The sequence below is a fragment of the Rhipicephalus sanguineus genome, chromosome 6, assembly GCF_013339695.2.
Source record: "Rhipicephalus sanguineus isolate Rsan-2018 chromosome 6, BIME_Rsan_1.4, whole genome shotgun sequence".
In the NCBI taxonomy this organism is placed as follows: domain Eukaryota; kingdom Metazoa; phylum Arthropoda; class Arachnida; order Ixodida; family Ixodidae; genus Rhipicephalus; species Rhipicephalus sanguineus.
Genome location: NC_051181.1, coordinates 80,048,721 through 80,075,704, shown reverse-complemented (window position 1 = coordinate 80,075,704; position 26,984 = coordinate 80,048,721). Strand labels below are relative to the sequence as shown.

The following is a 26,984-nucleotide window of genomic DNA, read 5'->3' as shown; positions in this document are numbered from 1 at the left end:
GAAAGAGCAAAAAGCTCGCACGTGTGCATGGTTACAATCTTGATCCCAAACCTAATTACTATAAATATTCAATGGACAGATGAACAAAAAAACTCACAGTTTCGCCGCAAAGACGAAGCAATGAATGCGATAGCAACAAATTGGGATGTAACGCGAAGATCGGAAAGCAGCTCGAAATTTCCAGTGCTTCGCTCAAGCGCAAAGGACGCACGAAAAAAACACACACAGGACGAGTGCGAACTATTACGTGTCACAGCTCGACAATTAAAGCGCGCTGCTCAAACATAAGGGACGCATGAAACGAACGCACACAGGACGAGCGCGAACATCTGCCACAATTGTTACTTATTTCTGTTTGAACAACGCGCTCGTTTCACAAACGCGGCCGCTGCAGCGAGCGAAGGGACCTTCGTACGCTCTGTAACTTCAGCGCGGACATCGCGGTGAAAGCACGAGACATACTAATAGACCCTCCCCTCAACCCCACCCCCACACCATGAGAAAAGGTGTGAGCGCATCACTACGAGCCGGGCGACGACCTTTAAAGCACACCCCTCGCGCACTTCGCGCCATCTCGCTGGTGCGCAAGAAAGCACGCTGAAGTAAATGGTACATATAAATAGCTCGCCGTTAGCATGCTGAAAGACGGTACTCTTCGTGGCCTAGCCGTCTAACGCCGCGCGCTGCGGAGCTAGAGGTCGCCCGTTCGATTCCGCGCGTCGGAACGTATTTCTGAATTACTTTTCTTCGTGGCTTTTGTGTGTGTATATATATATATATATTGTGGCGAAGCAAATGGTACTATTTAACGGTTGCGTTCTCCAGCGGCTCCTAGTGGGTCGTCCTCTTATAACGCCGCTCGCTCTCGGAGCCCGTGCTCTTGCCTTGACTGTCGCCATAGCGAATTGTTGCGGAGTCCCGTCCAATAAACCGCTTAACAAATTGGTGGAGAGTGCTGTGCTCCCATTCGATGCCTCTGGAGCTTCGATCCCGTACCCTATCAGCTACCATGCCTCAAGACGCCGCCCAGCAGACGCCTCCGCCTACACCGACCTCATGTCCCGGTGTCCCTCGTATCCGCGACCCCCCAGTCTTCATTGGCGCAGATGGGACCGACGTGGAGGACTGGCTCGCGATCTATGAACGCGTGAGTGTCCCCAATAAATGGGACGAGGCGGGAAAATTGACCAACTTGGTTTTCTACCTCGCGGGTGTGGCCGGCCTGTGGTACAACAACCACGCATCCGATTTTACGACGTGGTCCGACTTCAAGACCGCCATCATCAACGTGTTTGGCCGCCCTGCCGTTCGTAAGCTGCAGGCCGAACAGCGTTTGCGAGAACGAGCTCAGCAGGCCGGCGAAACCTTTACCAGCTACATTGAAGACATCCTCGATTTGTGTAAGAAAGCCGACGCCACCATGTCGGAATCTGACAAGATGAAGCACATTATGAAAGGCATCGACGACGATGCCTTCACGATGCTGCTCGCCAAAAACCCCAGCACAGTGGCCGAGGTCATCACGCTCTGCCAGAGCTACGAGGAGCTGCGCCGGCAGCGGTCGATGACCCGTCGCTCTCCATCCCGCGACGCCGACCTCGCTGGCTTGTCGACCATATCCGACCACTCCGCCTTGCTCGCAGAGGTGAAGTCATTCGTGCGCGAGGAAATTGCGCGCCAGTTCTCTCTGCTGGACTTTGCTCAACCTCAGTACGTTCAACAGCCGTCAACCACTCTTCTCCCTCCCCTCCGTCGAGCGATTGAGCAGGAAATCGCAGAGGTCATGCCTGAGTACCACCAGCACCATCCAGCTCCTGCACCACTCAGTTACGCCCAAGTTGTCGCCAGGACGTCCCCAGTAATACCTACGGCTGCCCCACACAGTTACGCCGAAGCCGCCGCTAGACATCAGTCCTTCGAAGCGGCTGTGCCGGCTACCTACGCCGACGTCATGCAGAGGCCACGACTGCAGCCAACGATGCAGTCATATCAGTCGCCACCCCGTCAATCACGTCCTGCGCCATGGGCGGGCCCTGCTCCAGCAAACCGATGGCGCACACCTGACAACCGCCCCATATGCTTCGCATGCGGTTACGCCGGCCACGTGGCGCGTTACTGCAATCGCGTCCACCCACCTCAAGTCGTGTCGCCCGCCACCAGCCAGTCAAACCGCACATTTTACGCCCCACCTACGCCTCTGTCGCCGACGTCACGTCAGGCTCCATCTACTCGGCGCTCTCCGTCTCCACGACGTCGTTCACTGTCGCCGATGCGCCCACGTCCGGTCGCACGCGACCAGGAAAACTAGTCGTCGCAGTCCAGGAGGCAAGGGCTGCGACGCTATCGAACTGCGAAAGCCCTCAGCGAAGCCCATCGAACGTGGTAGACGTGTTTGTCGACGGTGTTCCCGCATCTGCCCTTGTCGACACTGGAGCCGCCGTATCCGTTATGGACCAAAAATTGAGCCGATTACTACGAAAAGTGAGGACGCCACTTTCTGGGATGTCTCTCCGTACAGCTAGCTCCCAGAGTATTCATCCTACAGCAATATGCACTGCTCGCGTCGTCATTCAGGACGTTCTGTACGATGTCGAGTTCATTATAATTGCTGCATGCTCTCACGACGTCATCCTGGGATGGGATTTTCTCTCCCGCCACGACGCCGTAATTCATTGCGCACAAGCCGAAATCGAACTCTCCCCGTTCTCAGATCTGACGCCGGCAGACACTTCATCGGTATCGAGCAAGATCCTCGTCAAAGACGATACCAAAGTGCCTCCAAACTCGTCGATGGCTGTGTCAGTCGACTGCGCCGGTCTCTCCGACACCATTGCACTCATTTCGCCATCTGACCACGTTTGCACAAGGAGAGGCTTGCTGGTACCTTTCGCGACCGTCCAGGTCACTCAGGGCATTACCGCTATTTTTGTTCACAACCCATCTCCATACATTGTTACGTTGGTGCGAGGGGAATGTCTTAGCAGAGTGGAACCCCTCGAAGACGCACAAGTTATGGACGCACCCGATGACACGCACTGTCCCAGTTCCGGTACGCTCAGTGCTGTTTCCGCGTCCGATTCCTCACCTGCTGATGTGTTTAGGTCCTCCATTGCTGACGACCTCACATCGGTCCAGCGTTCCCAACTTCTGTGCCTGCTGGAAGAATTTCGTTCTTTTTTCGATGTCGGGCAAACTTCTCTCGGCCGCACTACCGCTTTTACGCATCGCATCGACACCGGCGCCCAACCACCACTGCGGCAACGTCCATATCGCGTGTCTCCCGCAGAACGGCGGGTCATTAATGAGCAAGTTGACGATATGCTTCGACGCGACGTTATTCGGCCCTCGGACAGCCCATGGGCGTCTCCCGTTGTTCTCGTTGCGAAGAAGGACGGTTCCGTGCGGTTCTGTGTGGACTACCGACGGCTCAACAAGATCACTCGCAAGGATGTTTATCCGCTGCCGCGAATCGACGACGCAATTGACAGCCTGCAAGGAGCCGAATTCTTTTCGTCTCTTGATTTGCGCTCGGGGTACTGGCAAGTACCCATGGCGGATGACGCTCGACCGAAGACAGCCTTTGTCACGCCCGACGGCTTGTACGAGTTTAACGTCATGCTGTTTGGTCTGTGTAATGCGCCCGCGACCTTCGAGCGCATGATGGACACCGTTCTGCGCAACTTGAAATGGCACACGTGCTTGTGTTACCTGGACGACGTCGTGGTTTTTGCTCCGGACTTCTCCACGCATCTCCAACGTCTGCGGCATGTTTTGACGCGTTTGCGCAACGCCGGCCTGAAGAAGTGCCGATTTGCAGCACGGCAGCTGACAATCCTCGGCTACGTCGTGTCCAAGGACGGAATCCTTCCCGATCCGGCCAAACTTCGGGCCGTGGCCGAATTTCCCAAACCTACGTCCGTAAAAGAACTGCGCAGTTTCGTAGGACTGTGTTCGTACTTTCGACGCTTCATACGAAACTTTGCCACCATCATATCGCCGCTGACGAAGCTCCTTGGAAGTAACGGACCCCTAAATTCGTGGTCGTCGGAGTGTGACGACGCGTTCGCAAAGCTCCGTCGTTTGTTGACGTCTCCTCCCATACTACGCCACTACGATCCTACGGCCCCAACGGAGGTACACACGGACGCCAGCGGTGTAGGCCTCGGCGCTGTCCTTGCGCAGCGCAAACCAGGGTTCCCCGAATATGTCGTGGCATACGCAAGCCGTACGCTTACCAGAGCCGAGACCAATTACTCAGTCACGGAAAAAGAGTGCCTGGCGATCATATGGGCCCTTACAAAGTTTCGACCTTATTTGTATGGTCGCCCATTTGATGTCGTCACCGACCATCATGCACTATGCTGGCTGTCGTCATTGAAGGATCCCTCAGGCCGTCTCGCGCGCTGGGCACTTCGCCTGCAGGACTACGACATCCGCGTGCTGTACCGCAACGGACGCCAGCATGCTGACGCCGACGCCCTCTCGCGCTCTCCCTTGCCTGACGACAATGCCCCCTGCTCAGTATCTCACATAGATGTTGCTTCAATCAGCGTTCACACCATCGCTACCGAACAGCGCAAGGATAAATGGATCACCTCGCTGATCGACTTGCTCACTGATCCAACGGCAACACCATCCACTCGCGCGTTGCGTCGTCAAGCCCACCATTTCGCCGTTCGTGACGACCTCCTGCACCGACGCAATTACAACGCCGACGGCCGCCAGTGGCTACTAGTGATACCCCGCAGTCTGCGTTCTGAAATATGCGAAGCCTTCCACTCTGACCCGCAATGCGCGCACTCTGGGGTATCCAAAACTTACCACCGCATTCGACAACGATACTTCTGGCGTGGGATGTACCGCTACGTGCAGAAGTTCGTTCGCTCCTGCCTCGATTGCCAACGCCGAAAACCTGCAACGCACGTGTCGCCAGCAGGTCTACAACCATTACCTTGCCCTAACCGTCCGTTTGGGCGCGTGGGCATCGATTTGTATGGACCACTTCCTCTGACTTCGGCTGGTAACCGCTGGGCCATCGTCGCTGTTGACCATCTAACGCGATACGCTGAAACCGCCGCCCTCCCAGCGGCTACAGCGCGCGATGTTGCCTCCTTCCTACTACACAGATTCATACTGCGTCACGGTCCTCCCCAAGAGCTTCTCAGCGATCGAGGCCGTGTCTTCTTATCAGAAGTCGTGGAAGCCATTCTGAAAGAGTGCCATCCTGTTCACCGCAAAACTACTGCTTACCACCCGCAGACGAATGGCCTAACCGAACGCTTTAACCGCACGCTCGGCGACATGCTGTCAATGTACGTCGCCGCCGATCACACCAATTGGGATGCCATTCTGCCCTTCGTCACCTACGCCTATAATACCGCCCCTCAGAGCACTACTGGTTTTTCACCCTTCTTACTGTGCGGAAGGCACCCGTCGCACACCATCGACACGATACTTCCATACAAGCCGGATCCATCTGAGTGTGCGCCTATTTCTGACACAGCCAGGCTTGCTGAAGAGTGTCGCGAGCTTGCCAAGACATTTACGACGCAGGAACAAGAGCTGCAGAAGAGCATTCGCGATGGCACCACCACTTCTGAGCCTACATTCCTCCATGGAGCGCTCGTATGGCTCTCTGTCCCTACCACTGCAAGTGGCCTCTCTTCGAAACTGCTGCCGAAATACGAAGGCCCATACCGGGTCGTCGAGCGCACATCCCCGGTCAACTACTTGATCGAACCCATCGAACCAGCTTCGGACATGCGCCGTCGAGGGCGCGACATAGTCAACGTGGAGCGCCTCAAGGCCTACTATGACCCACTCATAGTGACGAGCTGTTAGGTCGCCGGACGGCTCCCTTTTCGTACCCGGGGTAATTGTGGCGAAGCAAATGGTACTATTTAACGGTTGCGTTCTCCAGCGGCTCCTAGTGGGTCGTCCTCTTATAACGCCGCTCGCTCTCGGAGCCCGTGCTCTTGCCTTGACTGTCGCCATAGCGAATTGTTGCGGAGTCCCGTCCAATAAACCGCTTAACAATATATATATATATTGTAAGGGAAGAGAACAGAGACAACGCCCGTACGCTAGGCCAGCTGTTCTATTCTGTTCTGTGCCGCGTGAGCCCCTGGCCCACAACCCAGTTCGGCTTCAATCATCACATTCGGCCACACTGCGTCGGTTCATTTCTTAAAAAAAAATCACAGCATATCCACGGGGTGAATGATGATGAGTGGGGCGAAGCTACGGAGGGAATCATCTGTAAACCGTGAAACTCTTCCGTGAAATGCGCCCAGTACATAATATAAAGAGTGTGAAACATCGTGTATATATTAAACATCAAACATTTATTGTACCGTTGGTTTACGTGGTCCCTTCATTATCACTTGTGATCGGTGAAATGCAAGGAAGAAGTCCGCTCCCGAGCGAAAGAGCGCCAAGAGCGACCGCATTCCCCGCTCGCCCTGTGCGAATTAAAGGCAAGGCTAGAGGGAAGACAGGACGCGCGTTCCACGACGCGAGGTCGGTAGCATGCCCAACGAAAGCCAACGGAACGCGATCGTGCAAGTGCTCCGGCTTCGCATCGCCTCATGGTTCCATTTAGCGTCCCAAAACCAAACATATTGCTCAAGGTGTGCCTTGCGTTTTTCGTAGAAATAATTTCTTTATCATGTACATTAAGACGAAAAGTTGAAAGCTCACTAGAGTGTATCGCCCGCAAAGTATGTCTTTTAGTGTGATTTAACTCTCGTACGGCAGGGTCCTCGCGCCGTTGCCGGTCCACCTCGCCCGTTGACGATCGGGCGAGGTGGCTACATATAACTACTACTACTACACTTTAAGAAAAACATCTGGCGTTCTTTCGTTCTGCTTTTACAAAACATCTGGCGTCTTTCGTTGGTTTATTTCATCAATCAACGGCGTTTTGAACAAAATTTTTATTGTTTAATCACGCACAGGAGAAATCTCACCAGGCACTACCTTGGAGGTAAACAATGGCTGCTAATGGCAATGAGAGACAGAAGAAGTCGGCTTTTAGCTAACACTTACACTTCTACTTCTACTAACGTTTCCTACTGGAACATGCCAATGGCTGCTAATGGGGAATGAGAGACAGAAGAATTCGGCTTTTAGTTAACGCGCACGCTGCGAACTTTTTATTGTTCAACAACGCACAGGAAAAATCTCCCACCGGCACCACCTTGGAGGTCAAAGCGTAAGACTTGTTACTCACTACTACGACCACGACGAGGGACGAACGGGTGCCGCCTTAAGGAGCTTCGCCCCTAAAAAAAGGCACCCACGAAACGCGACTTGTCAGTTCTGCCGAAGCTCTCTTTTCTTGAGACGAGACACGTGCACAGAAAAATTGTTTTTCCTGCGTTTGTCCGCACTCGTTTCACAGGACGGATAACATACACGCCACGTGTTCTCACCCAGCCTTTCAGTGATGACGAAAGGTCCTTCATACTTCGGTTAAAGCTTTTTGCCCGGCGATTGCGCGCATCGTTGTACCCACACCTCGTCTCCGACCTTATACTGCGGCCCTGGGCGGTGATGCGGTCATAGTACCGTTTCTGGGCCTCTTGCGCGTTTGCAGCTGTCTTGCGTGCCCTAGCCCGGATGACGCGGCAGGCGGTCTGTCGTGAAGCGGTGCGCCCGACTTTTAAGGGGGTGCTCAAATTCTTGACGGCAGTCAGCTTCGGAATCTGTCCGTAGACAACTTCATAAGGTGATGTTCCAATGGCAACCTGGAACGCCGTGTTAATCGCGTACGCGGCTGCCTGCAGGTGCTCATCCCAGTCTGCTTCATTTGGTTTCTTGTTCTTGCAGTAAGGAGTGAGTCGAGCCAATAGGGTATGGTTGTACCTCTCCGTTAGGCCATTCGCTTGTGGATGGTATGCTGAAGTGAACTGATGATCGACACCTGCATTTCGGAGGTACGATCGGAGTTCACGACTTCGGTAAGTGGTTGCTCTGTCTGAAATGATCTTCTTAGGTAGGCCGTGCTTCCATTCAAAGCGGTCCTGTAGAAATTTTATTACAAAGCCAGCGGCGAGAGAGGGCACCGCAGCAACTTCCACAAACTTCGACAAGTGGTCCACTGCCACTACAATGTATCTGTTCCCTGCGGCTGTAGTTGGTAATGGCCCGACGTGATCAATCCCGATGGTGTTGAAAATAGTGTCGGGGAGTGGAATAGGTGTTAGTAGTCCATGTTGGCATCCCGGGCGACGCTTATGCTTTTGGCAGACCTCGCAGCTTGCGACGTACACTTGAACGCTTCTTTCCATCCTCGGCCACCAGAAACGTTCCTGGATCTTCCGCAGAGTAGCTCGTCGGCCTACGTGTCCACCTTCCGGGGCATCATGGGTGGCGTGCAGGATTTCAGAACGCATGGTCGATGGAATCACTAAGAGGTGGCGTTCTTCTTGGTTGCTGGTCCAATGGCGTCGATACAATGTTCTTCCGCGGAGGACAAACTTTGAATTCATCTGCGTGTCTTCGAGCGACGTTATGATTGCTGCCAAATCTGAATCGTACCGCTGAGAGTTCGAAACATCCTGCTGCGAGAACCAAATCCAGCCTTCTTTAGGTTGTGGTAGGCTTTCTTCGCAAGGGTTCCGCGATAGCGCATCGGCAACCTGGTTTAGCGCCCCTGCTCGATGCTTCACGTCGTAAGTGTAGTCTTGCAGTCGGATGATCCAGCGGGCGAACTTGTGCTTCAGGTGTTGCTTGGCAAACATCCACGCAATCGCAACGTTGTCCGTCACCACCGTGAATTTGCGGCCGAACAAGTAGTGACGAAACTTCTCGTCCACGCTCCAGACAACAGCCAAGCACTCCAACTCGTTCGAGTGGTAATGGCGTTCCGTGTCCGATAACTTGCGGCTGGCGTAAGCTACAACATGTTCAACTCCGTCTGGGTCGCGCTGAACGAGGACCGCTCCTAGACCCACCTGGCTTGCGTCAGTAGGAACCTCAGTGTCCCATTTGTCCTGGAAATGACTCAAAACGGGGCACTGTGTCAGACGGTGCTTGAGGGTTTGAAAGGCGGCATCTTGTGAAGGGCCCCACACAAAAGTCGACGCTTTCTTAAGCATATTTGTGAGTGGAGCTGCTGTCGATGCGAAGTTGGGAACAAACTTGCGCAAGTACGACGCGCCACCTAAAAATGCCTGCAGCTGTTTCAAAGACGTTGGAGTAGGAAAGTTTGCTACCGCTGCTACTCTTTCAGGCAAAAGTTGAATACCGTCTGCAGAAATGGTGTGTCCTAAGTACGGGATGGTGGCCGAGAGAAATTGGCATTTTCTCCGTTCAGTAGGAATCCGGCATCGAACAGCCTTTAGAGAACTTCATCCAAGTTCCGAAGGTGTTCTTTCTCCGTTGTGCCCACGACCAATATGTCGTCCAGATACACGACACACGCATGATCTTTCAATGTGCCGAGGGCAATATTCATGGCGCGCTGAAATGTACTTGGTGCTGTTCGCAGCCCAAAAGGCATGCGGTTAAACTCGTAGAGACCGGAAGGTGTCCGGAACGCTGTTTTGCACTTGTCTTCTTGAGCAACGTTAATTTGCCAATATCCCGCACGAAGATCAAGTGATGAAAGAATTTAGAGTGCCGTACCGTGTCAATGGCGTCGTCGAAGCGGGGCAGTGGGTAGGAATCGGGAATGGTGTGCTTGTTTAATTCCCCATAATCGACACAAAACCTGAGGCTCCCATTCTTCTTCCGGACAAGGACGACGGGTGCGGCCCAGGGACTAGACGATGGTCTAATTACGTTAGCTGTCAGCATTTCTTGCACTTGTTCGGCAATGACGGCTCGTTCTCGTTCGGCGTAGCGTCGTAGTGGTATAGAGATGGGCGCATGGCCATCTGTGGGTATGCGATGTTCAAGTAAGCTTGTCCCTGGGAGCTGCGATGTACTTTCCGCGAAGATCCGTCTATGTTGTTCGAGCAGTGAGGAAAGGGTAGTAGGTGCGTCAAGCTCACCTGCAGTGACTGCAGTAGTTGCGGAACCCGTGACTAATGGACGTAGAAAAACTCCACCACCCTCGATGACAAGCTGTACGTCACCAGATAGAAGATAATCCGTTCCCAGGACCATATCGGCGGGTAGGTCCTCGAAGACGGGTACGGCAGCAAGTAACTTGCTCACGGCTTCGGTGTGTAGCTGCAGGTCCACCGCACCTACAGGGAGTACGCTGCCGCCGAGGCCCCGTAGGGGCGGCTCGGTCCAAGGCTGGAGGGTGACTGGGGCGTGACGGCGAAGCAGCGCCGTTCGCTGGGCTCCAGTATCCACGAGTGCCGTGAGCTCACCGATGCCGTCGACGCGGAACTGTTGGAAGCGGCCGGGCTTGGAAATGGATGGCTTGGCGCGGCGTTTGTGGGCAGGCCTCGTATCCATGCCCAAAGCACCCGCAGGAAAAGCATCCGCGCCGCGTGGTAGCGGGTTCCGGTAGGGAGACTGCAGGAGCGCGGCGTCTTGCAGTTTCCTGCAACTCTGCCGCTTGTCGGATAAAAGCGTCGATGTCATGATGGACTGCCTGCACAGACAGTATGGCCGCATGCGTCGCATCGTATATGCCATCGATGACATACTGTCTGGCTGCCGGAGAGGGCCAGGCAATATCGCAAGCTTGCAGGAGGCATAATTTGTCGCAGATGTATGCGGCAATGTCTTCAGTTCGGGCTTGCAGGCGAGACCGCATCTCCATGAAGCGAGTGTCATAGGCTCCCGGAAGCGGTGCAAATGTGGACGTGAGGGCCGCGCACCAAGTAGTCCATGAGGCATACTTGTTTCCCTGAAGACGATGCCAGGCTTGTGCAGCTCCTCGGAGGCGCCCTTCCGCGACGGATTTCTTCGTAGACTCTGGCCAAGAGTATTTCGTGGCGACAGAGACGACGGTCGAGACCCAGGTGGTAGGATCGTCCTGAAACCCGTGAAATTCCGGAATAGCAATCTCAGGTAGCGGCCCAGGTGCGGCGCATCCAATGGCGGAAGTGGAGCTACTTGCTATGTTGTTGAGGCGTTGCGTCAATACGCCCAAGAACCGGGTCACTTCGGAGTCGCAACCCTGTGGTTGAGCCGCCGTGGAGGCCTGGACGCCGTCCCCGGAAGGTAGTAGCTGCGAGTCCGAAAGCACTCGTCCGCTTCGAAGGTTGATAGAGGCAGGCGGATTTACGACTTCTGATGGCTCTGTGTTTCGCGACTGCGCCATTGTAAGGGAAGAGAACAGAGACAACGCCCGTACGCTAGGCCAGCTGTTCTATTCTGTTCTGTGCCGCGTGAGCACCTGACCCACAACCCAGTTCGGCTTCAATCATATATATATATATATATATATATATATATATATATATATATATATATATATATATATATATATATATATATATATATATATATATATATATATATATAATACTGGCCCGGGCGGCGACGCCGACGGCAAAAACCAGCCGAGGGTGTCCATATAATTGCTATCGCAATAAAAATTACACCATCTTCCACTAAAGGGAACCATGCGGGGATGCGAAGCAGCACATGGGTCGACTTAAAGTTCCGTGATTGCTGAGAGAGTGTAAGGGGGAGAGGCCACAGCGTCTTACCCAGCCCCTTACACAGGCCCGAACGCACTAGCGCGTGCCGCACACATGGTTCCCGAGCGGACGGTCGTCAATGGAAGGACGGACACAGCCCCGAGCAAAAGCTGCTTCGCATCTAAAATACTTCTTTATCTAGTAATGAGGTGGGTGGTTTTCTGATACATTTAAAGCCCTGTTGCCTGATATGGCAAACTCTCTCTCAGTCCTCTCACAAGTGTTGGCTACAGACCTTGAAAGGAAGCAGAAGCGGCGTAAGTGGGAGAAGGCCGGATCACGAGACTACCACGAGACTACCTCGTTCCTAATAATAGTTCTGCTTGTCATGTAATATAGCCCAACATCTTTGATGCTACACCCAATGAAGCGTTCATGAAGTTTCACAAGTAACAAAACAGCATATCCACGGAGTGAATGATGATGAGTGGGCGAAGCTGCGGAGGTTCATCGGTAAACCGTGAATCTTCCGTGAATTCTGCCCAGTACATCATCACCGACGTGAGATCGGGCGCGTTTATACTAAAGGTTCGATGAGTTATGACGACTTGCAGCTCACTTTAATTTTACATGTACGCTGTGAATTTTCATTGTTTAGAAAACCATTGCTTTAGAAAACACCTTGCGTCTTTCGTTAAGCAGCTGGCGTCTTTTTCGTTTTGCTTTAGAAACATCTGGCGTTCTTTCCTTTTTTTTTACAAAACATCTGGCGTCTTTCGTTGGTTTATTTCATCAATCAACGGCGTTTTGAACAAAATTTTTATTGTTTAATCACGCACAGGAGAAATCTCACCAGGCACTACCTTGGAGGTAAACAATGGCTGCTAATGGGAATGAGAGACAGAAGAAGTCGGCTTTTAGCTAACACTTACACTTCTACAGAGACAGAAGAATTCGGCTTTTAGTTAACGCGCACGCTGCGAATTTTTTATTGTTCAACAACGCACAGGAGAAATCTCCCACCGGCACCACCTTGGAGGTCAAAGGGTAAGACTTGTTACTCACTACTACGAGCACGACGAGGGACGAACGGGTGCCGCCTTAAGGAGCTTCGCCCCTAAAAATCACCGACGATTACAATACTCCCTAACGCGAATTTTGAGCGCAGCTGCGTGTTGGCGCAACGCCAACTGCGTTTGAAGTTTTGGCTATCCGCACTTGTAGCAATGTAACCTTCGTTACATATTGCCACAGGCACTGCCAGCGCTCGAGTGCTACGCACACCACCCTGTGCACTGCAGGCGTCGCGAACCAAGCGAAACGCCGACAGCCCCATTAGCAAAAGTGAAGCCAGCCGTAGTGCACTTGCCAGGCCTGCATCCGCACGAGCTCCGACTAAGGGGCCAGCGCGCGTGACGAAGGAAGAAAGCGAGGTTAGTGGCGAGTGGGTCGCGATATCGACAGACTCCGCGTTCGCTCTCTTTCGTACTCGTTGGCTCTGTCGGCTACTAGATACCTGCAACTACAACGGCGAAGCCGCTCAACGCAGGAACGGGCGCCTAAGAGCTGCGCTCTAAAAAATAAAAATAAAAGAAACGGACGGTAGCACCGACGCGCGGCCGAGAACTATACGCAACGTGAAAAGTTCGTAAATCGCTCATTTTGTTACAAACGCTCCTTTTCGATAACGATGTAATCAATAGAGCGGACGCCAGTGATCGGTAGAAACACAGCGTGAACTTATTTCAGATCCCTCCCCATCAACATCCGACCCCTGTGTATGGTAGCATAGCAGTCTCCCTCTCCAGTCTTTTCTCTCTTTTCTATTCTTTCCGTACTGTTCGCAGATATTTAATACATCTTTTGTCTTCCATGATAGATAAGGAGGAGCAATAAATAAGTATGCCGAATATTTGTTCCGGCCAAAACTATTCTTCATAACACCCGCTGTGGTGGCCCAGCGACCGTAGCGCTGCTCTGCTAAACACGAAGGCAGGCATTCAATTCCAGGAGACGCTGGCCGTATACTGATCCCGTTGAAAAACAATACTGGCCGTAAACTTTGACTTTTATGGGCCTGTTAAGAAACTCCGGTTGATCGAAATTAATTTGGAGTTCCCTATAACGGCGTGACTAAATCTCCCACTAAAGGGAACCATGTGGGGATGAGAGAGTGGTTCGTGAAAGAACAAATGAAAAGGGGTTCTATTTTCTGCCTCCCGTCGAGGGGGCAAGGCTCAGCGCCCTTAGGCATGGGCAAGGGGAAGTAAAGACGATAGAAGAAAAGAAGTTGTAAAGGAGTGAGTAGCGTGGCAAGAGTGTCTTGTCAACGAAGGCGGGAGCAGGAAGCCAAAGCGCAGAAGCCGGAAACTCGAGGAAGGCTCGCAGGGCTTGTAGCTTTGACCGTGCGGTAAACTGGAAGTCCTCCACCGTTGTCGCAGGGAGACCGAGCAGGCGATAGCGGCGCGCCATCAAGCATCGTTCAGCGGCCAGGGCAGAGCAGGCGCAACTTATATGCTCCAACGTTTCGTCGTCGCTGCATCTGCGGCACGCAGGCGACGAGCAGCGACCCTTGGAAAACATGCGTGCCGCAGGCCAAGCGCTGCCGGTCCGCAGGCGAAGCAGCAGCCACCGCTCGCGTCTCTCCATGCCGGTCTCTGGTAGGGGTGGCGGTGGTTTGCCCCTTGCCACCCGCGTGTCAGGGTGGACCACTGGTAGCAGTTGCCGCAGTCGTTGCCGGGAGTAGTCCGACAGGGCTACCGCCTTGGTGACTGGGGTGTCGCCGTGGTGTCGCCGTGGTGTGCTGCTTTAGCGGCGGCGTCGGCCTCCTCGTTCCCGGCTATACCAACGTGCGAGGGAAACCAGTGAAGAGACAGACGCACAGCGGGGATGCAAAGCAGCGCATGGGTCGACTTAAAGTTCCATGATTGCTGAGAGAGTGTAAGGGGGAGAGGCCACAGTGTCTTGCCCAGCCCCTTACACAGACCCGAACGCGCTAGCGCGTGCCAGCACACCTGGTTCCCGAGCCGACGGTCGCCAATGGACGGACACAGCCCCGAGCATAAGCTGCTTCGCATCTAAATAATCACATTGTTTTTGGCACGTATGATTCTACAACTATTTTTACGGTTTAAAATATGTGTCCGACTTTTCTATCGCATCAAGAAATTAGTTTCGACGCAATATAGCGCTTTAAACATTTCATTTCAGTGGTGAAAAAAAAATTACGTTCATTTATGCATAAACGAAGTGAATTCGCGGTTAAACCTTAACTTCAATAAATTAGGCCAGATAATAAGAAATTTGTCTATCAAATGTTATCACAATATTTTTTGATGTCCACATTCGCGAGTAGTCAAACCTGCGATTCGCTCGAATGTTTTGATGAAAATCTGCTCATTTATTACACAGGCATAGTACTCGGTAAACATTTCACTCTTGAAAGTATTCCAGCTATAGCGTAAGTGAGATTTAAGGGAACTTAAGTACTGGGAAAGCCGGGTGAAATGTGGGTGCTTACCAGGCCGTTCCAGTTAGTCCATCCCGGCGGCACATGTTGCACGCCGCCAGCCTTCTTGTGACCGTACTGCGACATAGGTGAAGACAGAAATACCGCCTCAATCAGTCGCCTTGTACCTGCTAATTGAGTTCGTGAAGATACTTAGAATGCTTAAAGACAAAAGCGATCGTCTAACTCTAAACCGCGGCAAATTTCTCAGCTCTGGGCCAAGTGCGATTTTTCTGTTCACATAATATATATGTGGCGTTTTTTTTTCTATAAGAGCCACATCCGGAAACCGCAGCTGGGCTAAGTTTCATGGGAACGTAAAGCACGCCTAATTGTCTTTCACGTTTATAAACGTTTGTAATCAAAATGGGGCAATTCCTTGCTGTAACGTGGACTAAAAAAATTATCGCAGCTTGCATAAAGTCGCACAAGGCTGGGTCACTGCAGCGCAGGTAGGCACCTAGCTGGTCCTGGCTTGGCTAGGCTTTTACCGTCTCACCTGCCTCTTTCCCACCCCTTGCTATACGATACTATACATGGCCGTACTTGCTCTCGCCAAGAATTTTTTTTTGCGCCAATAATTTCTCTCTTTCCTTCTCTCTCTCTCTCTCTGTACAGTCAAACATCATTATAACAAAGTCGCATCTGACACGAAAGTAAGTTCATTATATCCGAAAATTCGTTATAAACGTATATCTGTAACACTGTATATATGACCAGACTGTTCCTCATTTACTTCGTTATAAGCGATGATTCGTTATATCCGTGTTCGTTATATCGAGGTTTGAGTGTACTCGTTCTCTCGCCCATTAAAAGTTATTGCATCCCACGCCGGACAAATGGGCGCACGTGTTCTGGGAGCGAAGCAGAACACGACAATGAAGAATGGAGCGTCTGCTGCTTTCATGATGATGATAATTTTCTGTCTACGACACACGGCCAACCTCGAGTATAACCGCTCTGCTGTAAAACCACTTTCGAATTGAAAATGAGCCCAATCCTGTGCCTGTTTGAATCAAACCGAGCCGGATACATTACACCGGTGCTGCGTCAACAATCGTGACCAAGACAACCAATGTGGCGGCATACAATCTGCTTCATTTGTGGCCTAGTTGCTTTGTGATCGTGCTTTCGTTCCCCACTTAGTTCTTCTTGGGCGAGTTCGTTCATACTAAATGATATGATGCCGTAGGACAAGACTCAAATATAAAGAGTAAGAGGCCAACTTTCCTGCTTCTTTGCGCCTTTTAGTGTTTCTTTTCGAGTTTTGCTCTACAGTGTTATGTCCTTCTTTCGCTCCAAGGCGGTGTATTTGATATTGGCCTCGAGGAGTTACGGAGTCGCCCTCTATCGGACGCGCCTCGATTTCGTGCTAGGCAGGATACCGCCGTCGCGCTCCCCATAGGTTTTGCTGTCAGCGCTCTACAAAAACACCTCGCGGAAGCCCTCCAGGGCATTTCTGTAAGCACTTTCGAAATGAACTGTGTTCTTTACTGTCAAAATAATCATTTTCGACGAACTGAAAGCACAAGATAGTCAACAGTCGCTGTCTCTTAGCGTGAAGCGGGTGCTCGGTTTTCTGCAGTTACCACGTTGGAGACCCCTGAACCGGCTTCTTGCGTGAAAGGTAGTCACTCGCTGAGTGCAAACTATATGAAATATCTGGTTAGAGTAGAGTGCCTGTATAACCAAACGGAGCATAACAGAAAGAAGCCTCAAGCCAGCGATCGCACGGGTTCGCGACGACTGACGGTGCCTCTGCATGTATCAGCGTCAGCATGTATGTTCGCACTGATGGCTTCGCTTTTGCTACGAGCACGTTTTGGCACCGCGCTGTGAACTTTAGGCCGCAAAATATGAGAATTTGTGAGTACACAAACAACTACTGTTGCGCGGACGCTATCAGAGCAGTTCAAAAACAATTTCCTTACAACTGCGGCTTCGGTGCGCATGGCAACTTTGTGATCTGCCGTCCCGACGATTGAGTGTTTTTTTTTTCTTTTTCGGTCTAAATTCGGGTACGTTTCAGTGTCATTTGACAAGTTGGTTGTCTCGCACTGCGTATTGATCGGTCTTCTCAGCGGGCAAATGCCGCTGCTTCTGTTTCTTTATTCAGCGCATTCGTTTCGTTTGGTGCTCACACAAAACGTGAGCAAATGCGACGCCTTTTTTTAATGCTCCTTAATTATCGTTCCGTTTGCATTCCAGTGAACTTGCCGCTCTCTGTCATCAACATATTCATAGACCAAAGCTTCACCACTTCGAGATTGCTGGTGGAAGGAGAACCAGTCTACGAGACCGAGCATGTAGTAGCATGCGACGCCTAGGAAAAGAAAGAAAATACAGTAACGTTTGCCGGACTTGTTCTGCAAACGTCGGCTGTGAACTAGGACCCACATGAAGTTGAAGTAGCGGTGAATAAAATAGAAGGCATTGCAGCAACCAGCAGCCGCAGAACAGGATAGTAATTATTTGGCGAGTACCCCAGCAATTTTGGCAGCAGTGTCGTGTCTAACGCCAACAGGGTGGCATCTTTCCCACGTAAATAAATGAGGTTCCAAGAAAATACATGGTTGGCCGGTGGGCCGATCACGGAGGCAATACAAAATTTATGTAGCTTATGAAGCAATGCATGCCTCATCAAATGGGAAGGTTGCCCGTCGGCGTCCCACGTCGGCGGCGTCAACACGAGTGATGCAAAAAATAATCGTCACCTGATGGTGTCACCATATGACGTCATCACGACGTCACATAATGTGACGTCACATGATGACACATTCACACGTCATGGTCGCATTGCATTGCCTCCGCGATCGGTCACGGAGGCCGTGCAAAACCGCGTTAGGTGCAGAACGCTTTTGGAGGGGGGCGCGGGAGAATCAGTACATCGACTGAATGGCTTTCGCCTTCTAGTCATCTTTAACGAATACATAAGGGAACCTGTGCGTTTTTTAATTCAACGTATCTAATCAATGACTTGCGCATCTGCAGCCGATTTTGTGGACGCTGAGCACGGGGCCGACGATCAAGAGGTCGCATTGGAGGGTTCTGAGATGGCATCGCACGTGGTAAAAGGTAGCGCTTGTGCCATCCTGTGGCAGATAAGCATCATTTGCCGGCGGGAAGCGCGCGCGAGCCATCGTCTCAGTGCGCGCTGTCTGCTACTCACCGAACATCGCAGGCCCGACGCAGTACCTAAAGTCGTCGTCGCGGAAGTGCTCGTTGCACACAAGACTCGTAGCGGATGGCTACTTGCCGGTTCTTAGCTTTACAACCCATGCTTCACGCTGTTTCTTGTTCCGCGGTTACCAGTGCAGGCTGACACTGGGCTCCTTTGCGTAAGCGCGGCACTGCGGCACCGAGCAGTAGAGCCCCATGTTCGTCGCCTTCGGAGGCAGCCACTCTATTACAATGGTTTCAGTTGAGTAGAAAATGAGAGAAAACTTCCGAATTTGAACAGACCGCAGCGCATGTGGGACTTGAAACTCATTTTCAAAGCACGCGGCAGTGCGCCACAAGCAGCCGACGCGGCCGCTGAGACCACGTGATCCTGCCAAGCACGTCACGCCGACGGTGGCGCCGGCGTTACCAGTGGTGGGCCTCGAGGCCAATAGAAGACAACTGAAACGAAAAATATTAGGCACCTTGAAGAAGAAGTTGAACGGCGCTGCATAAAACCAACTAAGTAGCGAAGAAGAAGAAGAAGAGCTGAAGCATGTTTTGGAGGCTTTGAATAGATGCCAGGAAAAAGAGAAATGCCCCCACCTTCCCGAAGGGAATCGTGAGGAAATGCGAATGCATTTCCTGCGCCGAGAGTACACGGCGTAGTAATTTTAATGGCGTAAAGCTGGACACATCGGCGCGCTCAAGTGTCTCCCTTTTGGGCGCCTCTTTCAACCGACGCTTCCTACGTGCGTTCGTAATCACCTCAGGGATGTTGCCACCGCCTTCAACGGAGCACAAACGCGTTTAGAACGCGCTGTTTCCAGGCTGTGCCAAGGCAGCACAAACGCTACAAACGCGTTTCAAACGCACTGCATTGAGGCGGTGGCGCAGGGAGGAGAGAGAGCGAACGGCGAGAGAAGGAGCGGCGAAGCACTGCACCTACCCTCTCCACACACGCGGGAGCTCCGCCGAGCCAATGCCACATAAAAAAAAAATTGCGCTGGCCGAGCTCCCGCGATGCGAGAGCCCTCACAAGCAAGAGCGCGCTCCTCCTCTTCACTCACTCTCCGCTACTCCGCCCGCACCACCTGCTCCGGTTGCTAGGGGCGAGGATAAGCGCGCGCACCCGCAGCTGCTGCTATGGGAGAGGGAGTGAGAGCGGAGAGGCGCGCAGACAACGCCGGATGCCTTACATAGCCCGACTAAGAAATGCATTCGCATTTAAAAGCTGCCGACTGTTCAGGAGAGTGTGCCTGTTTCAAGGAAAGACCACGCGCTCTTCAAGTCCAGTCATCGCCATTACGCCCATGAAACAAAGGAAGGCAGCGACGGAAGCATAAGATGGCGTTAATCTTGTCGCAAAATAGTGCTATTGGCCTAGAGATCGAGCGGAGTCGCCGCCTAGCGGCTTCTGGCTGAACCGCGCCTAGTGTGGATTGCTCCGTGCGTCGTCTGCTAGCCCCGTTGTGTTTGCATGTGCGCGTACGTCATGCAGATCCTCAAAAGGCGGTTTGTTCCGTTGCGTTAGTGCAACTTTAACCGCTCGTACGTATGCCTAACACGATGTAAAAAGCATCTGGCCTTTATCGGCTGTATATGTACTATAAAAAGATCAGAGAGTGCACTTGTCGAGAGTGCTGTGTGCGGTCGTCGTACCCTCCGTTCACGAGAGTCATATGAGTGTAGATGCCGCTCTGTGATTCAAGCGCATTGCAATGTTCATTTGGCGTTGCCTTAAAGAGGAGAAGCATTAAATGTCATGCGAATATAGCCTTTTAGGGGCGCGGTGGTAAAAAAAGGCTCGCATGTACTTGAGCGTTGTGGTTAGGTGTTGTTTATACGTTACGCGACGAGATTAGTTGTGTACGGTCCTGGTCTCACTAGAGAGAAATATTTCTGTTAAGCCACGTCTGACACTTCGGTACCTAAATTGTCCCCTAAAAAGAACAGAAAATGAAATGACACGGAAATCGCAAAACTGAGTTACCTTGCGCAATTTTAACTTGTGGCGAAATTTATACAAAAACACCCGTGTTCTTAGATTAAGGTGCGCGTTAAAGAGCGCTGGTGGTTAAAATTATTCCAAACGACGTAGTTTACATTTATGTAGTAGTAATTTCACGCGAAGCCACATCTTTTTTTTTCTTTACATTATCTTGAGCGTTTGTGTTGCGTTGTTTAGATTGACAGAAGGCAGCGGACATTATTCGTATGAAAAAGCGTACTTTGGTCCCGTGAAATAACCGGGCCTTTGTTTCATTACTGTCGTGCAAGTAATCAATCGAAGAAATTTCCGTGCTGTACAGTTACCTTTGTGTACTGTTACTGGAATAAAAACAAGCGTGTGCGTGTTAAACGTCCCCATATCGCTAAAGCGCTGTCAGCCACGTAGCTTTCCTCAGTAAACCTATAAACTGTTCTACATTTCATGGAGAACTGAATAAGAAATGCGAATGAATATTTGAGCACGCAGTGCACAAAGTGCTATTTCAACTCATCGTGCAGGAATACGGGCTTTCTTTTTGTTGAGGAGCATCCAAATGAACAAGAAGTAAATAGTTAATTCAATCGCGCGATACAGCAGTGCGTAATAGGTGGAACACAAGCTAAACATGTAGAAATAAAAAAACAAAAAACGTCACCCATTGCGAAAACGCCGACTGTCACCGAAGGCGAGCAACCCGCTCGTTGGCAGGATGCGCTTCTCTCACAAGCAATTGTAACGTTCGGCGCGCTTCGTGCATTATTTCGGGAATCAAGAGCTCACATATTACCACAAAGCTGCAGTCAAGGCATTTTGTTTGCCGGAAATCGGGTGAAATCGCCCACAACGAAGCGCTGTTGTGCACGTTTGTATACGCGCCGACAACCGCCTATCCACACTAGCGCGGCGATGATGCTGCCACCTGTAGCCCGATCTCGCGGCAAATATCGTTCATTCGCTGCCATTTAGACTACCTCTGCGTAGTCAATTCAAGCTCACATGAAACGAACTAATCTATTAACAACCAAATTCAAATTTGACTCCTGAGTACCGACGATAGTGAGCTACATAAATTTTAGCCGCTATGTAGGTTTGAAGTATTTTGGTGACGCACACTGGCAAAAAATAGTTGGAGCAGGACTCACCATATTTTCAGTACCAAACATCTGCGTTTTTCTCAATTTCACTTAAAGATGACTTGGTTCTTTTAGAGAAAAAGAAACGCCACATATGTAAAACGTAGACACGCTTTCGTGAGGCAACGACTGAACCAATTTGTATGACATTTGCTGCATTTGAGGGAGAAAGTAAATTATGATGTCTCTATTAAGCAAAGTTTCGATTGAATCAGCGGAAAATATTTCCAAAAATCTCCCCAAAACTGGTCAGTTAAGAAAAATATACGCGCCGAAACGAATATAAATGCATTCTTAACCTGCATCCGTTGTATACCATGAAGTGAACAGATGCGATGTATGAATTTACAGCTTGCATGAAATCGTTAGGATGTTTGGGGGAGTTCTGCAAAAGTCTCCAACAAGCCGCGGTGGTCTAGTGGTAATGGTGCTTGACTGCTGACTCGAAGATGGCGGGATCAAATCCCGGCTGTGGCGGCCCATTTCGATGCAGGCGAAATGCTTGAGGCCTGTGCACTCAGATTTAGGTACACGTTAAAGAACACCAGGGTGGTCGACATTTTTGCGGAGTCTCGTAATGGCATCGTGGTTTTGGGAAGTAAAACCCCGGCAATTATTATTATTATTAATATTGTGAGACGACGTCAGGTACGACGAAACGATTGTTGTATTTACAACAAAGGCGCGCGAACCAAAAACCGAACACCGGCGAGCGAACACGATGATGATGATCACGATGATTTGTATGCACAAGTGAAGATGATGAGCTACACAGTCAGCGCTCACAATATGTACAAGTCTCGATTGGTCGTTTTTTCGTTAAAATAGTAACTTTCGAAGCCACAAAAGCGAAAACAAGGAAAGAAAGAAACAGCGACCAATTAGGCTTTCGAAGCGAAGTGGCCATGTACTGACATGCAACAAACTTTCTTTAGTTACGTTATTAGTTGCGATAATAACGATTCTACGACGTCGCTCAAGTTATTTATCTTTGTAACATGCCTTCGTTCTTGGCCTACAAAATCATCATGTCGGTACGATCTAAAGCGACCCTAAACCTACGTTTTTGTCCGAATTTTTACGGCATTCGAACCCGGTAGCTTTACCCTGTTGAGATATTTCCCCGCATAGAAGGTCTCGTATCCGGCCCGCTGTAGGTCCACTGCGAACGCGCTCCGCTCGGGTCCGCGCTGCCAGTGCTGTGAGCTGCATCCGCCGGAGAGTGAGTTGTTGAAGACGCCGACGTTGTGCACGTACCGACCCGTCAGGATGCTCGAGCGGCTTGGGCAGCACAGGGGCGTCGTCACGTACTGCGTAGAAAATTAACAACAAATGTTGTACCCTGGTTCATAATGTCGTTAAAGGGACACTAAAGAGAAAAACGATTGTTCTCATATTAGTAAAGTACTAAAGGCGTTTGTGGTGTCCTGATCTCTCTCTTGTGTCCGTGTTTGCACGCCCTGTCTCTTTTTAGAATGAATACGTACCAACTAGCTCAGCTCTCTGTTATAGTAAAGTACTCTTTCACTATTCCGAAATCAACGCGCTTGCCCCGATAAGACGCTTGGTAAGCGAGAAGACGCGCGAAAAGAAAATGCGGTTGGCGACGCCACATTTAAATTCCCGCACCAAACGTCGTGACGTCATAGATTTTGACAGGCGTTTATTAGGTTCTACGTAGTTCCTAGTCAGTAAAGATGAAGTACATTGTCCACTGAGGGGTCCATAGACGTAACATATGAAGTTTCAGGAAATTTCGTTGAGCCAATGTCGCTACAACACGAAATATACACGTTACAATCCGTGACGACGTGCGCAGAGATTACGGCGCGAAATTTGAAAATGAGACCTTGACCTTAATTTTCTCCTCTATCAATAATCCCATGGTGGCGAAAGTAACGACTTTAGAGTTGTCAGAGTACAATTTATAATTTTAAACTGATTCATTGTTCCTCTTTAGTGTCCATTTAGGTAATAAGTGCTCATAGCCATCTGTCTACAGTCTGCAGTATGTCTGATAGCCTGATTGGCTGAAAATATTTCTTACGAACAGTTTATTCTAGGACTGCTCGTAAGAAAAGCGCTTGTCTTCGTTTGTCCCCTTTCTCTCACGTCTTTTGTCGAAGTGCGCGCTGTCATACATCGTAGTATGGAAAGCGAGCAATGGAATAAGCAGCTGGAGGCATAACAGTGCACGCCTTATTATTACATTACTACTGCATTTATATTATTGTTATTAGTGGTATTATGGCAATATTATTACATTGTCATAGGAGTCGATAGCCAATATTAAAAAACAGAAGCCATTATCCTAGTACTGGTATCATACGAATAAGTACAGTAGACTTCACACAGACTATGCCCTTTTCTTGAAAATAAGTTTTCTATTACATCTTCCTTTTTTTATGTCACAGTATGGTTACATCTACGGCGCTAGAGATCATTTTCCCAACTTTAGGTCGAGACATATACATTTTTTTTCATACTGACACACGCGCTGCTTGTGGAGCCCCAGGATGATTTTCACGGAATGTTCTTCAGAAGGATTTTTTCTTGGGCTAGTTGGTGCTTGCTTATAATCATGTAGCGCGAAAAGACAAAACGGACACAGAATCACCAGTGGTTTGTGGTACTGTGTGTCCATTTTGTCTTTTCGCGCTACATAATGATTATTTTCACGGAATGTTTTGCTAAAAAAAAATCACTGAACGTTGCTCACAAGAATGCTCAAAATCGTAACTCACCGCGTTGGCGAAAGTCACTCCACCGTCCGCAATGAGCTGGCGCGTTTTCACAAGGGGTTTCTGCGGGCATAGATTGAAAGATGCGCTTCCATTCATTGCTCCAGTCGATGCTATGGCCGAAAAGCATGAAATAGACGGTGTACTGTTAGGCACAATCTGCAAGAATTCACATTGCATGTCGAGCAATAATATAAAGCAAACATATATACCTTTCTAACGCGGCCGCACTTGAGCACTTTTATACTGCGATGGCGGTAATGGTGGCTAAAAGTTGTCAATGTACATCCGGAAGACCCTTGAAATGCCAACTGGGGATGACACCAACATTTTAAAAAGTGAGTGCTACTCATAAATGCAAGAAATGGACGTGATCCCACCAGATACAACAGATGTTGCAAGTGCGTCTCCGGATAGTCTTTATGTATTTGCTCAATGAACGTGCCCCTTATATCCTGTTTGTATGGCCAAGGCTATAGAAACGACATCTCGTGCGGCGTATCATGAAGAACGTAGATACGAAAGGACATGCTTCGTGTCTAAAATAGGTGAACATTGTTGAAAGACCTAGTTCTTAATGCAGCATAGTGAGGCTTCATTTCACAAAAACAGCTTGGTTGCTGCAAATTTCTTTTTTTTTTTTTCGAAACTGTGCGTCTGGCTCGTGCGTCTGGCTTGAATGTACTTTTCTTGACTTTTGGGAGACCAGAGAGCGGAGAAGAAGAAGAATAACTTTATTGAAGTGAGTTTTGGGTAAAGGTTAGGAGCTTGACTGGTGGGGCCGACAGTCCGGGGCTCCATGGTTTCTGCCGCCTGCCTAACGTGACCCAGAAGCGCCAACTGCACCTGCGGGTCAGAGCTGGTGAGTTGTGCCTCCCATAGCTCCAAACCGTTTTGATAGTTCAAATTTACGTAAAAAGGTATTTAAAGATGCTGGTCTGTTTTGGCAAGCCCACGATACAGTGGTGTAGCGATGGCGAGTCGCCACAGCCCGGACCACAGCCCGGACCTAAATGTCGCCGGTTCGATCCTGGCCGCGGTGGTCGCATTTGAATGGAAGCGAAATGCTAGAGGCCTGTGTACTGCGCGATCTCTGTGCTGGTAAGGAACACCTGATGGTCTAAATTTCAGGAGTCCTCCACTACGGCGTGCCTAATAATCATATGGTGGTTTTGGCTCGTAAAACCCCAGAAATTATTAGTTTCATTATTACGTGCATAATGACAATCTGAGAAAAAAATCTGTGTAACCTAGGTGCGGGACGGGGGTCAAAGGGGCACCCCTACGTACGGTACATAAGCGTTGTATACGTGTTTATTCATTAAAGACTTCCCGGGTCAGCTTACCTCCCGAGGCGAAAACAGCGCCTCGGTATGAACAACCTCGGTATGAACAACCAACGGTATGAACAACCAATAGTCGGTATTAACAACCAACTAGCTCGAAACGTGTTATTCCAGCTTACCTCGCGCGAAATGCGAGAGATGTTGCAGTACCCGAGGTTTAGTGGCAGCTTATACATTTTTGCCGACGTCACTCTCAAGTTAAGTCCTTGCTCAAATCCAAAGGTTTGCCGTTGTTAGACAGCGCATCGCCTTTTGTTGTTTTTTCCCCCCTGCGATCGTGTGTGACCAGCATTTTGCTTCTCCGTTATCAACGCAGTAGGCGAGCGCAAAGCGCTCCGCTCACTTTGTCTGAACCCGTTTTCCTGCAGTGATTGTGATCTGCTACTAGCAATAAAACTCTCAGTGCTCACCATCATGCTGCCGAGCTCCAAGTCGAGATCGTCGGTGAGAAAGAACACCATGTTTGGCCTGTTTGTATGGGCGTGGACGCTCGTCCCGGCCAGAAAGGCAATAGCTACGATGAACATGAAACGTGCCATCGCGGTAACGACGATTTCAGCAGAGGCCGAGTTCAGTCGATGGAGATCAAACTGCACGAGAATATGAAGCTTACGTGTATACATAAAAACTACTTTGCACATGCGCGATGCAGGAAAAGCAAGAAAAGGACGCAGTAGCTTTAGTTAGGTTCTCTCAAAACCATGTTCATGCAAAAAAAAAAAATATATAGTATGATGCTGCTACGCAGAGTCCGAGGATGTTTCCCTGGAAATTGTCGAATTGCACCGTGCTGTCGAATTCGTAGTCTTATCAGCTCTGATTGGCCCCGAGGACTGTCGAAGCCTCTTTGATTGGTCCAAAACGCCAGCGTTCCAACGTTTGACAACGTGAAAGTGGCAGCCATACATCCTAAAGCTGCGTATGGCTGCCACTTTCAACCATACCAACTTCTTTTACATATACGTGTGCTTGTATCAGGCTCCCCAGTTAAAGCTTGTTGCTCGCAGTTGGATATTCTCATACTCGTGTTGATGGTATGATTGAAATGCCGAGGCACGCTTTCGTGCGTCAGCAGTTTTCATCAAAACATTTGCTACTTACGATTATTAAAGACGATAGTCTTTCTTGGGATACTTAAACGGAGAAATTTTGGTCTGTCTTTCTGTTTGTCGGCACGTCACTCGATTCAGCCACTCGGCCAAAGTTGAACCACTTGCCCAAGGGCCAGCCATCTTGAACTGGTACGGCTGTTCATACTTGTGAACGTTGTCGATCAAAAAGTAAATATCACGCATATCTGAGGCGCAACATCACAAGGTAAGTATTAGGTGGTGTGTTCCTTTAATAGAAAATGCATACATACGTAATTCTAAAAAAAAATAGTTTCTTAAGCTGCACTGAAAATGCGACTGCGCTGAAACTTGCCTTCCTCCGTGCCCTCTGCACGAGCTCATTGTTGTGTTTCGGTTTCGGTTCTGTATTGCACTGTACGAATGCCATGGGGCGCCGCTCTGGCATTCCTGTTTTACCCAGGCGACGTAGTGCGTGGAGAGTA

At 50.2% G+C, this 26,984-nt stretch overlaps 1 protein-coding gene across 1 annotated transcript in view; it reads right to left on the bottom strand.

Moving 5' to 3' along the window:
• LOC119395936 (N-acetylglucosamine-6-sulfatase) overlaps positions 1–26,001 on the bottom strand; it is a 50,886-nt gene extending 24,885 nt beyond the window's left edge. The window contains exons 1-4 of the mRNA XM_037662967.2: positions 25,840–26,001; positions 24,087–24,146; positions 22,449–22,652; positions 15,070–15,135 (exon numbers count right to left, since the gene is read on the bottom strand). Of these exons, the coding sequence (XP_037518895.1) occupies positions 15,070–15,135; positions 22,449–22,652; positions 24,087–24,146; positions 25,840–25,968 (459 nt within the window). The 5' untranslated portion in view covers positions 25,969–26,001. The remainder of the gene's footprint in view (positions 1–15,069; positions 15,136–22,448; positions 22,653–24,086; positions 24,147–25,839) is intronic.
• Positions 26,002–26,984: the final 983 nt, after the last annotated feature.